This window comes from Sturnus vulgaris, chromosome Z (assembly GCF_052056855.1).
Source record: "Sturnus vulgaris isolate bStuVul1 chromosome Z, bStuVul1.hap1, whole genome shotgun sequence".
Lineage (NCBI taxonomy): Eukaryota > Metazoa > Chordata > Aves > Passeriformes > Sturnidae > Sturnus > Sturnus vulgaris.
In genome coordinates this window covers 58,585,848-58,601,809 of record NC_142283.1, presented here as the reverse complement: position 1 = coordinate 58,601,809, position 15,962 = coordinate 58,585,848, and the positions used below count along the sequence as shown (strand labels likewise).

At 41.5% G+C, this 15,962-nt stretch overlaps 1 protein-coding gene across 2 annotated transcripts in view; it reads right to left on the bottom strand.

Annotated features, from left to right (window-relative positions):
* PDE8B (phosphodiesterase 8B) overlaps positions 1-14,559 on the bottom strand; it is a 68,830-nt gene extending 54,271 nt beyond the window's left edge. For both annotated transcript variants that reach the window (XM_014889169.2, XM_088156375.1), the window contains exon 1: positions 14,213-14,559. In XM_014889169.2, coding sequence (XP_014744655.1) covers positions 14,213-14,524 — 312 coding nt within the window. In that variant the 5' untranslated portion in view covers positions 14,525-14,559. The remainder of the gene's footprint in view (positions 1-14,212) is intronic.
* Positions 14,560-15,962: the final 1,403 nt, after the last annotated feature.

Sequence of the window (15,962 nt, the reverse complement as noted above, 5' to 3'; positions counted from 1 at the left end):
GACAACAGCTCTGATAGACTTAAAGGCAATTTTACAGCCAGCATGGTGTACTTTCCATGCAGAGAGATCTGTTCTGAGGTGGGGATTTGCCTTGTGTACTCTAGAAGACAAATGGACGTCTCAGGAAAAGAGCCCCCAGAAAAGTTAGGAGAAAGATGAGAAAGAAGGTGAGAAGTAATTTTGCTAGTGATAAGAGCTATGGGGAGTTTATAGAAGCATGCACTGCTGACCCATTTCAGCATTAATTTTTAAAAAAATGTGTACTGAATACAAACAAAATACCGAGAAATTGCCATTTCCCAATAAAAGTCCGAAGGGCTGGCTTATGCTTAATATTTTATGTTATAGAAGTTTATTGTGTTTCAATTCCTCTTCCAGCAGACACACACACTAACGTGCATATACAATTTGTCTCATAAAAGTTTCAATTAAATGCATTTGTATTAATTGGATTTTTAATATTTTACTTCATTAAAACAACCCCCCAAAAATATACTTTGCTTTTAGAAATAAAAACTAAAAGAAAAGTCATTCTCTAATTTTGTATTTTAATTTCAATCATGATGTATGCAGAGGTATCTTTAAATTATTCAATCACTTTTACCACATTCAAAATATGATTGCCTCAAAATACCATGAGTAAGCTAAGAAACATGTATTTTGAAGTTTACAAAGGCAAGCTAAAAGCAAGTCTAGGCACAGTTCCCATTTTTTTGGGGAGTGGGATCTTCATCAGTGCATTGGAAACTACCCTTCCAGCCAAGGGAGTCTGTTCCCACTTGGGCGCACTGAGACCACCTGTGTGGTGTTGCAGGAATCCTCATCCCAAAGCAGAAACTGTCTCCACAGACAGTGTTCTCTGGGGAGGGAAAAGCCACAGCATGAAAGGCCACCTCAGAGCTTGGGACACTGAAATTTCAAACTTTTCCTATATCAGATCATAAAAGACTTTACCCTATTTCTGTATGTAATAAAATGCAATAATTTTGTAGTTATTGATCATGTTACCACATTAGGAAAATGAAGAAGCTTTATCTATGTTCACAGCCAATAAAAACTATGCCTGCATTTCTCATGCATGCCAGTTACCTCAAATTTTCTTTGTTGCATGAGACACTTACCAAAAAGTGCACTATTTACACAGGTTTAGACATAGGTTTGCACAGTCTTTACACAGGTTCAAATAACTAGATTATACTATGAACACAGTAATTTCACTGGTACCTACCACAAATTATTCTATTGCCTTTGGAAGACAAGTGAAAAGGCTGTGACTTTACAGGTAGGATAAATACACTCTGATGCAAAAGGATTTATAAGCATGCTTTACTACTACTTTAAAGACTGATTCTGGGAAACTGAAACAGCTGCAAGAGTACTCATCTTACTTAAAATGGCTTGGTTTAATGGTTGTCTGTGCTGCCCCTGACAGGTAGACTTGCAAGTGTTGCTGCCTGAGATTATTACTTTTCACTGAAATGTATACAGCATAAAGCAGCACAGAATGAAGTTCATGAATTTATATGTACAGCAGAACATATAAGACCCACTCTCATATACTTTACCCTTCAGTTGCAGTCAGCAATATCAGGAAAGCTTTTAATTCATGTGCTGCCTCATATGAGGTTTTCAAGGTTCTCCTCGAAAAGAAGCATGACAACAGAACCAGCAACAGCCTGCTCATCCACCTTGCTTAGTTTCTTTTGACTGATTTGGGATCAAAAACAAATCAAATAAGAAACCACATTTATTTAAAGATTGTTAGATTCTTCACCTTAGTGCTCCACTGCATCTTTTTCTTCAAAAGGGAATGAACTTCCACTTCCATATGTGCTCACTGTGCACATCTGCAAGCATTAAACACACAGTGGAGCCAAATCTGTAACTACATAGAAGATGTTATGACTGGTGGTGAGATGAATAAATAATCACTCATTTTATTTTTCACCCTGAATATTGATCTAACAGTGCAACTTCTAGCGAAGATGTGAAGTACGTCATCACGAAAAGTAAAAAAACCCACGTCAGTTATCAAACAAGGAGGAGGAGCAGTAAGCACTGCAATTCCATTTGGGGAGACTCTGGGCCTTTTTAGATCTGACCTAGTTGTTCAAGGCCACCTGCCTCTCCCTTGTAATAATGGCACAACTGAGGTGCTTATGCACCAGTCAGGTCCCCTAGTACAAGAGGGGCAGTGCCCCAGGAAGAGCTGTAAGGTCTCAGTCCTATGCTTCCAGCCTTAGAAAGGAACATCACTGGGGTGTAGTTAGGTGTAGTCAGTGCAGTCAGCTGCTGAAGCATATATCCAGCCTGACAGTGTGCATTCGGCAGCTGATGTTGCAGTAATCATTAGCACTCAAGCTTTAGTAACCTAAAGTTGGTTTAAAACTACTGTGGGTATCTCTATGGTAACATGCCTTTGGACCTCCGCACTGCAGCATCAAGTGAAGTTAGCAGTACCAGAGAGTGAGAAATTTTTCAGCTGGATCCTCCCAGCTAATAGAAGATATTACTGTATTAGAAATAAAGCCTTTTGAAGAAGCAGTAAATCAGGTGAACATTTTTATCAAAGTGTAACCAGAATCTCAAATTGACTATAGTAAGTTCTAAGTAAGTACATGAAACATTTTTCCAGAATTTTTTCCTTGAAATATTTCTCTTGTTAAAATGAAATTTTCTAATAAACAGAAAATCCCTAACTTCCCATTAACATGCAAGTCAATTGCCAAGTGAATTTTCAAGCAGACAAGCAGGAAAAGTTTGAAAGGAGGTTAGAGAAGATGCACAGAAGGTTCTTCCCTGTTTTATGCTTAATCCTGTGATAGGCAGCATGAAGATACTTTTTTGTGGCACGCATTTTTGCCATGATTTTTTTCCGTGTCCTATGGCATGCGTATTGATAGTAAAAAAGAAGCTATCCCTACATTGTTGAATACTAATCAGTTTAGACAATACTTGGAATACACAAAGAACAGCTCTCCTTCAGAGTGAGGAAGAATGATTGAAGATAGCAGCTGGCTGAAGCAGGCTCTGAACTGTGACCAAACAGGAACCAAGAAATCCACACATCTAAATGCATCCTTCTTTGATCCCATTTTCAGTAACTGCAATACTTATGCAACTGTTCTAAAGGGCAAGGAGAGGGGCAAAAAAATAAATGAAACGTATTTTGGCGATAAAATCAACCAAAACTGGAGGAAAGATGCCAGCAGATGGCTCACCGAACCTGCAGATAACAATACAGCAAGTATATGTACAAACATACAAAAGAATGTCCCATTGTTCAAAGAAGGCTGACTATCTTCTTCCTATGTGATCACTTCCTCAGTGATTCTATGCTGAAAGAACAGGTGAAAAACAAAAATCCTGTGACAGGGAGAGTGGCAGATCAACTAAAGGAAGCAGTACTGACATCTCCAAGTGATGCAAATCTTGTATGCTGCACCAATGCCCTGCCACTACCTCCTTCACCCACCAAGAAATGTTGAACAGTTATCGGGGAGCATTAGGAACAAGCCATTTGGAAGAGCAGCAGTGCCCAGTCCAACTACAGCTAAAATAGCTAAGGGCTGTGTAGGAGGTATAATGCCAGCTGTTTAGACCCCTATTAGTCCCTTAGACACAGGAGAATGTATCATGGCACGGTCATTCATTTCTATTGAGTTAAAAATAAAATTAGGGAAAATTTTCAGAAAATTTGAATAGTCTTTTGCCCACTGCCAATCTACAAAGAGCCAGATCTTCATCCTAGTGATGTTACTGGGAGTCTTTCCAGATGCAAGATTTGCATTCTAACATATGGACTTCTGAATTTGTACTACTGGAGTGTATGTATGCATTTCACATTTCTGCACTGGGGCTGGAAGTGCAAAATTATCCCAAGTTTTTATGTTGTATCATTAAACACTCTCTTGTACAGTAAACACTATATTTTAAGCTTGCTCATTAGATTTTGAAATAAAATGCTTCTCTTTCTTCAGTGCTAGGAAATGGTATGCAAAAAATTCATATGATTAAGGGTCATCCTTTGATGGGCAATTGTCATCAACCATGCAGGAAAACAGTATTTCTCTGACAAGACTTCACATGTGAGCACCAGAAATATAGAGCCCTTTTCAGTTTAAAACTATCTAACTACAGATCTACAGATATTTGCAACTAAATGAAAAATAAAAATAAAGCAAACATGAAAGAACCGCCTTAAAGGAGTTACTTCCAGCACAGCAGACTTTTCAAATCTAAGGTAGAAGTCGCAGATGTCTTATCGCTCCAAAGGGACAAAAAAATCCTTCATCTAAAAATAGTCTCTTGTATAAATGCAGCAGAATCCATGAAAAAGGTTCCCTTCTTTGAAGACAGTTCATTACTGAACTCTTTGAACTGTATAGATAGTCTCTAAGCCACTAAAATGCCAGAGGGCCAAGAGAGATGTGTGTGTGCAACAGCTGTTCTTGCTAGTGTGTATCTGCAAACAGACACCCATTCTGGTAGAGTGTAATACTCATCTGGTTGAGTGTAATACTCATCAGTCCCACTAGTTTTTCTGTTCTTGATAATTTTATATTTTGCTTTCATAAACCTGAAAGAAAAAGTCTTACATCTCTACTACTAAGATGCATAGAATTGAACTTAAAATTATGACATTTAAAATATATATCATCTTCAAGACTTACATAACTCTTGTCTTGAGTGTGAGCCTTAAGTAAATCTATCAAACACACAGTTTTTAACCCACTAATGGTGTGAGGAAAAAAAAACAACCCAGGTCTGTTGCTCAGTCCAACCGCACCTGAAGGATTAGAGTAGTAAAATTTCTGTCACTCTGAAAAGAAAAAGATCCCAGAATGTACCAAAGAATCTGTTGCACCAAACAAAATGACAACATTTATACAAAGTCACTTTTGAAAGAAAAAACTACCATTAAGTTTAAATTATTCCCACGCACCAGACTCACACATTGTGTGAACTCTCTCCTAATTGGGATGGCAATACAGGACTGCATGCTGCCATTTAACAAGTTATCACAGAAGTTATACCAAAACCAGTTATACCAGCAGTATCACCATACCAGAAAAAATTTGATTCTTAGCGTTCACTCATTTTGCTTTGTTGTTATATTGTTGTTGTAATTTTGGTTTTGGGAAGAATACCTTTGCCTCTCTTTTGTCAAAGCTTTCTTCAGAAAGCAGATGGTTAGTGATCTTCAGTTTGTCTAGACAAATATTAAATACTTCTCTCGTGTTTTCCAATGTTTAATTATAAGATGTAGAAGGAGTCCTCTGCTATTGTGATGGGGTCATTAATAAAACGGAGACAAGCACAGACTATCAAGTGACTTTAGGCAGCAGTGGATACATTACTACAGTTTTGTACACAGAACATCATCTAGGCAATTCCTGTTGCAGCAGTACTGAGAGGTAAGACACATTTTTGTTGTGCAGCTCTAAGATTTGGACAGAAATCTCTAGATTTGGACATCACATCTCCTCAAGACTCCCAAGTGTCTAAGACATCCTGTGCCACCAAGAAAATACTTTTATTTCCCCCCAGAACACCTCTCTACCCACATGTCCCTTAAGCCCCATTCCCTTTGGCATGTCTCTGCCCTGACCTCCTTCAGCCCCTAACACAGGACCCATCCACAACCACCTCAGCTTAGGCTTTCACTGTTCACTCTTTTCCTGCTTGAGCAATGATATCTCACCTGCTTAGCCCATCTCAGATCTTTATCTTTTTCTTCTCTAAACATCCACGACACCATCACAGTACTCCAGCCGACCTTTCTGATGTCTTTAGAACAAAGGCAGCCAAAGATTTCCCAGGTTTCCATCAGTACACTGCCATCCAGAGCTCCAAGGGGAAGGAGCGCTGTCCAGCAGCTGCAGACCAGTACACCATGACCACGAGAATGCAAGAAATCTAAACTTTTTTGTCATGCTATCCTAGTCTCCTTCACATTTCAATTTGAGGTAAAATGAAGCAGCCTGAAACAAGGCCATGGCAAGGTGCTTGGCATGGCAGTTTCTGACTTCTTCCATGAGCCACAACACTGCTTGGAACATTAAGACAGCCCTAAACATGTAACACACGTGAATGGATTTATTCTGAAATGTAATATAACCACCCTTTCTGAAATCTTGTGGTTTTTTCACAATATAACTAAACAGCTGTTTAAGAAAGATTTGTCTTTGTGACAAGGAGGAAGTAGCAATTCATCAGGCAGGACTCTTTGGAAGGCATGGATTTCAGGGAAGCAATCTTAAAAGCAAGAGAAATAGAAACCCACAATAGCCAACAGTCCAGGAAGAGTACTCACTCACATGGGAGAACCTTTTTAAGACTCTTGTGAAACAGAGACTTGAGCTTGGGTGTCTCTGCAGAAAACACCTGAGTCATCACATTAACACCTATTCTGGGGTCTCAGAAGAAAGTTGATTAACTTTGGAAAAGAACACACACAAAAAGATAAAGCCTAATTTTCTCTCTCCTTTTCTAAAAGAGGTTTCTTGGTTTTCTGGCTAGCACAATGGTTTGATAAATTGCATTTCATAATGGACATGATAACTGCAGAACAATGACCATTGACAATGTTCAATTCCACAGTGCTCTCAGACAGCCTTCCAAATCAGCAACAGGAGAACAGGAAAGCCTCTCCCACTCTCCTTTTGGCAAAACAGCTAACCTAAGAAAAAAGGGAAAATTGACTGCTGGAAGCAGCTCCCAAGCTAACACCAGAGACCTCATGTCCAATTCCACATTCAATTACACTGATTTTAAAATTTTTTTTTTACAGCACTGATGATATTCCACCTGTAACTATATCACTATTTGATGAAAACATGCATATAACAAGATAGGAATCAGACCTCACTCCTCCAAATATAAACAAATGAATTGTAATTAAACCTGACAGGCTGAAGCTCTATATGCAAACTGGCTGTGAGCAATTTCTCCTAGGCTTGCATACAGATGCTGAATAGCTTGATTTTTAATACCTATATTGCTTCATGACTCCATTCTGCCCATTTCATCAGTGGATGTTACTGGCCCTACAGATGCAGTCTCTCAGCTATCCATCGTTCCTTTGGAATTCTTATTTAAATGCGGTTTAATGATATCTATACACTTGTTCAGCCTTGGCTGCATTGTCTGTGAATTCTGTGTGCTGGAGTCCAGGTGGCCCAGATCTTGGCAATTCCTGCTCCATTCTTCCATGCTATGAAACCAACTGCGTTACTCAGTTTTTCCCATCCTTTGGGAACAAAAGCTGCCTCTTCAGATGCAATCTGAATCCAGGGCAAAAGGTCAACGAATTGTAAATCTACTTCAAAAATAGATATGCATTTTCAGAGCGAATAACTCACATTATTAAGAATTTAATATTGAGACAGTTTCTGAAATAGCACCATTTCTGAAGTAGCACCATGAGGAGTTTCTTAGCATAAATCTATTCCAAGATGTGAAATATTTGGTGTTGGATAGCCAAGCCAGAGATATACAGGGTAGAGATACACAGGGATTTTAAAAAACTATTCTCCAGAGTACCTCGCTATTCAAAGAGTCAGAGGTAATACAAAGGAACAGCATGTCTCTAATGCATTTTGTTCTATTACAGCTGACAACACGGGTGAGAAAGACATTTATAAATAATTGGATGCAGAAGGATGGGGCTGTGGTTGACACAAATGGCTGAATGAAAGGGAAAAATAAAGTTCACCAAATGGATTAATGGTCCTCTCATATGAAGAAAGTTACGTGGAGTAGACACTGCCACCAAAAAGCTGTACAGAATGTCACCTTAACTCAGAATTAATAATGTATATTTGGACAGCGTTTCTTCCTCACATAGAGGGATAGGTGACTCAAGCTTCATAAGCCAAAAGCACTGGCACCTGGGGGAGCTGTGGAAGCTCCTGCAGAATGAGCTCATTCTACATCATGTCCTGTGAGACTGCCCCAGAGAAGATGCCCTCAGACGAAGCAAGGGGATGGCCAAGTGCTGTGTTGCTGCCCTGCAAGGCTGGTTACTTTCTGGGCTAGAAATGCACCTACTGATCTGTGCCAGAGGGAGACTACACAAGGGATCATCAGATGGCAGTTTTTACTGTAAGCTCATGTCCTCAAATACTTCAAACACACAGGCTGCTTGTCATAATGCTCTGTACTTTCATCTTCACATGAGTAAATGTGATTGCTGTTTTCCTTAAGCTGCAATCCTGGGTTTGACAAGACTCACCAAAAAGAGGTAAACTGCTGCATCAAAAAACACTTTACTTGCTATTTTCCAGCAGCCAAACAGGTACATCCAGCAGGTACATCACTAAAGGGACTTCTAGAAAAGTTACAATAATGAAAATGTCAAAAGATTCACACCCAAGCTCCTCAAAAGATAAAACCTCAGTCTCATTTTGTGCATAGCAAACAGTAAAAGGTGGAAAACAGAGGCTGCTAGTAGTCAGTTTAAAACCACTTGATGTTTTGGGCACTGAAAGCCAAAGTTCATAAAAAATACATTTTTACTGAAGGATTTAGAGGGGTCTTGGACCCGTTGAGTTCTAATTATGAAATGATTGAGGCTCATTGTTCTCTTACAAGCTTTCAGCAATTCCCTTTTCTTATACACGTGTGCCTATGCACACGTGCTCATTTTATATTTGGTGGCATAAATGCGTATCATCCAGAGGAGTTTTGGAAGTCCAGAATGTTGTGTGGCTCAGTGTGAAGTCATTCATCAGGCTTCTCTTTGCCACATGGTTTAATATTTTCTGAAGAAATGGTTTTATCTGTTCTGTAACAGTGCTTCTGTCTAGCATTGCTTAAGGGCATAACTACAGTGCTTGCCAAAGTTTACCTGCATCATTTGAAGGAAGAATGGAAAGGTCAGAGACAGAGCAGCAAAAGTCCTTTCACTGCATTAATTTAAGATGTCTAGGCTTAGTCACAGAAGAGCACTTCTATACTAGCAATTTTCTTTATGGTAAGAGCTACTCAGGCCAGCACCTCTCAGAGAACAGCTGGCCTAAATTAACAAGGTCCTGCACTGTAACATATTTCAACAATTTTTGGTCTGCTCATTTTTTTAAGCCAACTCTGCAGACCTCAGCTATGTTCAAGAGGTGCCTTATATCTCAGAGGTCCTACTGAGTAATAAAATGGACCTTCATCACACTAAGTTACAGAGTTGGGAGTTTTATTTTCCAAGTTTACACTACATCTGGCATGTTCCACATGCCACAGAACTTACTAGCAGCCGGTTAAACCATAGTACACTTCAAACAAAGCCAGAAGTGCAAGTTGTACACTGAGTTTTCTTACACGTGGTACTGCTTGGAAGACAACTGTATCTGAAATCAAGGCAATACTTATGACTGCATTTCTACAGGACCTATGGACCTGATGCAACTCTCTCAGTGGCTGGATTTCTCCGTCTTTTCCACTTTGTATTTGGCAGCTGAAGTTTTGACTTATTCTCCCACATTAAAAAAACCTAACCAAACAAAAAAAAACAACCAAAACCAACAACAACAACAAACGAAAAAAAGCACCAAAAACATTCTAAAAGCTAGGTCCTTGTAATTTTGAGGAGAAGAATATAAGGATATGTCCCAACACTTCCACCCTGGAACTTAACACAGACCAACACTGATAAGAGATAGTGTCCACCATGTTTTTGCTTATCTATGAGCTTTGCTTCTAATAATTACTTTGCTACAGAAAAGCCTGAAAACTATTAAAGCCTATTCCTACTGTGACTGATCAAGAGAGGTTCATAAACAGGTCTTTCTTTTCCACAATGAACACAGAATAAGAAGAACCAAATCATTACACCTGCTGTTCCTGTAATTTCAAGAAGAAAAATATGACAAAGTAATCAATGGAAGACTTAAAGTTGTTTGGAGGTTTTTTCCATCTAGTTAATATGTTAGCAACATGAGCTTTGAAACTTGTCTGTTGCTATAAAGTTTCGTTAATACTGAGGTCACAAGCTATTCAAAAAACCAGAACTATTCACAACTTCTGCTTAAGATTTATCCATAATTAAAAGATGTAAACGTATATAAGGTAAGGGTTTTTTTTCATTTTCAAATTCCCAAGGAAGTGTCCAAAAAACTGTTTACTTCTTGCTAAACAGCCGGTACTGTTGCACTTCAGAACCAGCAATAACTGAGCAATGGGTCGAGCAGCCATTATACAGTCAGCAACTTCTCAGCTCATTAATATGCTTCCGTGATGGAAGCTAAATGCTTTGTATCTTCATACAAATCTGATGGAGCATTTGAGATGTTAGCACTCTTTCTTTTCATGATACTGTTCAGCTTTGTTAAGGAGGGTACAAGAGGAAGGAATGTCTGGTTTTTTCAACGGAGTGCTTCTGCCCAAGTACCTTAATAAGAGAGCATATGGCTGGGCACCAGACACTGTGTGTCTTCTCCCAAATTAAGGTACAGATGCGTCTTCTAACTCTTAACAAGTCCAGCTGAGACCTTTGTCAGGCAACATGTAGATAATTGTTTACCAAGCTTTCAAGATCGAAAGAAACACACCCACCCACCAAAACTGCTGAAGAGTTACTCGTGAACAGTGGGAGTGGGATGGGACCAACACATCTCAACGCCCTGAACGGTTCAGAACTTTTAATTAAGGAAAGGAGAAGAAAAGAAAACAAGAAAAAAATTATCTTTTATAATTCTGATCTCAAATGAATAGAGATCAAATAGACTTTGAAAGTAAGGTTTAGATAAGCCATACATTTTAAGTGACATGAGATCAGTTTTGTTTGGTTCACTTTTATTTTATTTTTTATTTGAACTGAATAGGGTTGAAAATATTACAGATTGATTTATTTTAAAGCTAGTTTCATACCATAGTGTGGATGAGTTTTAAAACATTGCATAAAGGCAGGATCAGATGCAAATAGTGCAATACTTGATTATGTAAACAACTAAAGAGCGATTTAAAACACAAAATGAAGACACATCAAGCAAAAGGGTTTAAGTGGTTTGAGCAGTTACACAACCGGAAATTATTTTAATATATAATAGTGCTAATAGCCATTTGACCAGTATATTGGTTTTGTCCCCTAATACATTTAGAGGGGATTTTGTGGTGGTTTAACCCCAGATGGCAACTAAGCCCCAGGCTCACTCACTGCCCACAGGATGGGGAGAGAATCTGAAGAGTAAAAGTGAAATTACTCATGAATTTTGACACTTTAGTAGGCAAAGAAAGAGGTGTACACATGAGCAAAGCAAAACAGGGAATTAAGTCACCACTTCCCATGGGCAGGCAGTAAAGTAAAATCACCCCCAGGAGAGCAGGGCCCATCATGTGCAGTGGCTACTTGGGAAGACAAGCACCATCTCTCCAAATGTCCCCTCCCTTGCTCCTTCTTTCCCTGAGTGTGATGCCATATGATGGGGAATACCCAATACAGCTAATACATGCAACCAAGCACTACAGCAGCTAAAACCATGTGGTATTGCTAGACACTCTTTCCATACCAAAATAAATAATATTTTTCTTCACTTTTGAGCTTTTATGGAAATAAATATTGGAATCATATTCTACTACATCTTTCCACACTTTCCAGTTCTTACAATCCATCAAGTATAGCATGCTATTTTGCCTTGATGATACTTCTGTAATAATCCAACTCTGTTTTAGTCAATACTTTAGTGTGATGTACAAAAAACAATTACAGATCTTAATTCTTATAAGAATGGAAATATTTCTACATATACTTGAAACAGTTGTCAAATAACTTAAAAAATCTCAGACACATAATAAACTCATAATTTGTTAAAAGAAGTGAAGCTATCAGAAATAATCACTGAACCACAGAATTATTTAGAAAAGATTGGATGTGGCACTTAGTGCCATGGTCTAGTTGACAAGGTGATGTTATGTCGTAAGTTGGACTTGATGATCTCAAAAGTCTTTTCCAACCTAGTTAACTCTGTGATTCTGTGAAAAGATGTCCAAGACTGAATCCAATCTTTGACCAATCACCACTGTATCAATGAGACCATGGCACAAAGTGTCACATCCAGTCATTTCTTGAGCAATTCCAGAGATGATGACTTTATCACTTTCCTGGGCAGTCTCTTCCAAATGCTTTATGTGAAGAAATACTTCCTTATGTCCCACCCGAACCTCCTCTGGAGCAGTTTGAGGCTGTTACCTCTCATCCTGTCTCTTGTTGACTGGGAGGAGATACTAACCCCCACCAGGCTTCACCCACCTATCAGGCAGTTGTAGAGAGTGAGAAGGTCCCCTCTGAGCTTCCTTTTCTCAAGGCTAGACACCCCCAGGTCCCTCAGCTGTTCTTCACAGGACTTGTGCTCCAGACCCTTCACCAGCTCTGTTTCCTTTCTCTGGAATCATTCTGCCCCTCAATGTCTTGTAGTGAAGAGCCCAAAACTGGACACAGGATTTGAGGTCTGGCCTCAGCAGTGCCCAGCACAGGGGGACAATCCCTGCCCTTCTCCTGCTGGCCACACTATTGCTGATCCAGCCCAGGATGCCATTGGCCTTCTTGGCCACCTGGGCACACCCTGGTTCATGGTCAGTCACTGTCACCAGCACCCCCAGGTCCTTTCCAGCCACTCTGTGCCAGCCTGTGGCACTGCCTGGGGATGTTGTGACCCGAGGGCAGGACCCGGCACTGGGCCTTGTTGAAACCATAACATTACAAATACTAAGCAGAAGGTTCAAAAACATCTGAAATACATTCAGTTTTAATAACTAGAAAGTTGGGAAATATATTTGTTTCTAACAGCACATCACGTAATAACATATAATAAACAACTATCAAGAACCAAGTTGTGACTCTAAAAACCTTTTTTTTTCCAATTCTTTCAATTTTTTTTTCAATTCTCAACTTAAAACAATCGTGAAAGTGTTTTAATTTTGCTCTCCTCTACATTAAAAAAAGAAATCATATTTTGACTTAAGTATTTTACTCTGACAAATAAAAATAAAAGAAATCTATAAGTTCAAGAAATACAAGAATTGTTTTACTCCAGTTATGCTTGAATTTTGTCCCAGTTGTTGATGATGCAGGCTCTTCATCTGAATGATCAAAACAGTCAATGTGACCACAGGCAATTCTACAAGTTTCTCAGCATTTGAACTAACAAACTGACAATGGGCTGTGAGGGTGTCTCCCACTTATGTTTTCCTTAAGATAACTTCTGAATTTTAAAATATTAAGGAACATTTTATAACGTTGTTAGAATATGAATAAGAAATTCCAAAATACTATGATTGCTTTGTGCCATGATAGCATGTTTTCTTAGTACAACAGAAAAGTAACCTAAGGTGCAGCTAAGATCATGACACTGGTTTGTTGTTTTCTTATTTTATTAATAAACTTTGGAAGAGAGCAACAAAGTAAAATTTAATTTCTAGAAAGCTTTCAGGGAAGTTACCTATTCTGATACTAAAAAAACAAAGCAAAACAAAAACAAAAACAATCAAGAAACCAAACAAACTTCATGGAAAAAAAAAATCCGGCGCAATGATCTCTTTTCAAGTGCTAGACTTAAGTGAAGACGTTGACAGGCAGGTTGCAGCAGAGCCTGCCTTAGCCTCTGAGAGGGGGACCCAAGCCTTCCAGGTACCCTACAGACAGACAGAGCCCCCGCCCGCTCCGCCAGGAGCATCTCCACAGCCCTACACCAGCAAGGTGCATTAGTGAGCATACGTGAGCAGATCCGAGCGGTTCGGGTCTCAGCCCAACATCCATGCCTAGGAGCAACAGTTCATTTTAACCAGATACGGCGGGAAGGAAAAGGGATGAAGTAAAGCCAGCACCAAGTACTCTCTGGCATCAGTTACAGAGATGGAAGCAAGCCCTTTCCCTGCTCGCTGTGTGTGCGTGAGCGATCCCAACACAGGGCGCCCCGGAGCGGCACCAAGGCTGCGGGCTCGGGGAAGAGAAAGCCCGAGGGGCCGGCGGCCGCTGCTCCCCCCGGCGAGCTCCAGGCCAGGCGGCCCCCCCGCAGCAGTGCCAGCCCGGCCCGGCCCGGCCGCCGCAGCTGCGGTGAGTCAGTGGGCACCAGGGCACCGCTCCTGCCAGCTGCATCCCGCCCGCCGAGCATCCTCCGGCGGGGGAGGCGCTGGCTCCGCGCAGCGTCCTCCCTCCGCCGCGGCCGGCGGGGACCCGCACCAGCGCCGCCGGAGATCCCTCCGGAGCGGCGACTTGGCTTACCTTGGCGCTGGAGCTGCTGGTCTGGGTCTCCGCCTCGACGCTGCAGCAGTGGGGCGTCCTGGACCGGGCGGAGGCGCCGCCGGACTCCCTGCGCTCCTTGCGGCGGGGGCCGGCGGAGGGCGGCGGCTGCCGGCTCTGGTAGGCGAGGACGGAGGGGATGGAGTCGGCCGCGTCTGTCTTAACGAAGAGGCCGTGCAGGGTGGTGGTGCCCTGCGAGATCGCGGTGGTCTGGTGGGGGGAGTTGGACTCCTCCGAGTCCCGGCAGTATATCACACCGCTATGCGAGACGTGGATGCTGGGTGCGCAGCCCATCCCTTCCCTTCCCTTCCCAGCCACCCCGCCCCGCAGCACCGCCGCTCCGCTCCCACCTGCCGCCCGCCCGGGCTGCGGGGCCGCCGCCCCTGCGCCGCGCACCCCGCGCCGCCGGCACCGGCGCCTCCCCCCGCCGCTGGCGCTGCCCCGGCCGCTCCCGCCCCTGCGGCGCCTCCCCGTCACCCCCGCCCGCTCCCCGCGCTGCCTCCGGGCCCCCCAGACCTGCCAAACCCCTTCCCCTCCTCGGCAGCGTCTTACGAAGCGCCTGCCACCACCGACCGGGCTGTGTCCACCTGGGGTGGGGGAAAGCGGAGGAGGATGAGGAGAAGGATGAGGAGAAGGATCATTATCGGTGGTGCAGCCCGCTCGTGACCCAGGCAGAGGGTCTGCTTTCAAGCCTCCCGTATGGACAACATTGCACACACACATCCCCAGCAACCCCAGCTGGCACTAAATACTTTTTAAAAAAAGTTACAGGTACTTATTTTCACGGTCAAAATGTGCCCTAGTAATGGGTGAGCAAATCTCACCCACTGCAGTTAGGGGAAAAAAGGCCAGAATTGTTTCACAATTCTTAATGCTGCTTTTCAATTAAGCCAATATTCAATGACACAAGTTGCCATTTTACCCTAGGTGTCTATAGCTGCCAATCCCTGTTTCCAGTCCCTGGTGAGATAATCAAGAAAAATGTTTAATGCTACAGAGATTTACACACCTTCTTAGCTTTCCACAGTGAATAGTTTCATTGACCTCAGTGAAACTATGTAGGAGGTGTAAAGCTAAACATGGAGGTTTTAAGCCTTTGCAAGATTTTAGTTTAAATCTCTCTATTTTAAATGGCACATAATAAATCTATCAAGAATGGGTAATGTCTCCCAAGCAGTATGCTTCCTGCCTAATAAAGCATTTATCTGAAGCCCAGTCACCAAGGAACACTTGTGTATATACCTTTTATTTCTCTTGGAATATTACCTGATGCTTGACTACTGTTTCTCTACCTGGTTTTAGTGAGTGATGCAAAAATACTAGGAACTTGAAGCATGGTTGGTGCAAGGATTGTGATGTTGTATGACAAAATGGTCTGAATATGTTATTTTTGGTTCTTTTGCTTTTGAAGCTTTTTTTCTGAATGCTTTTGAAGCACTTCATTGAATTAGATTTCAGTTTATTCATAAGTGATGGTTTCACAGCTAAAATGCCTCAGTTTAGGGAGACTTTGAGCCTCAGCCTCTGTCTCTCTTGGTGCAGTTCATGGGTCGTTGCAATTATGGCAATATAGACAGGCACTAATCCATCAAGAAACTGAACTGAGATCATCGATCTTTTGATCATCAATTCTTTGACAAAGAATTTTTAGTTTTCCAGTTACCACAGTGAGCTCTGGCAATGACAATTTTCTAGGTTACTGTTTTCCCCACTAGTTGTCACTGTTCACAAA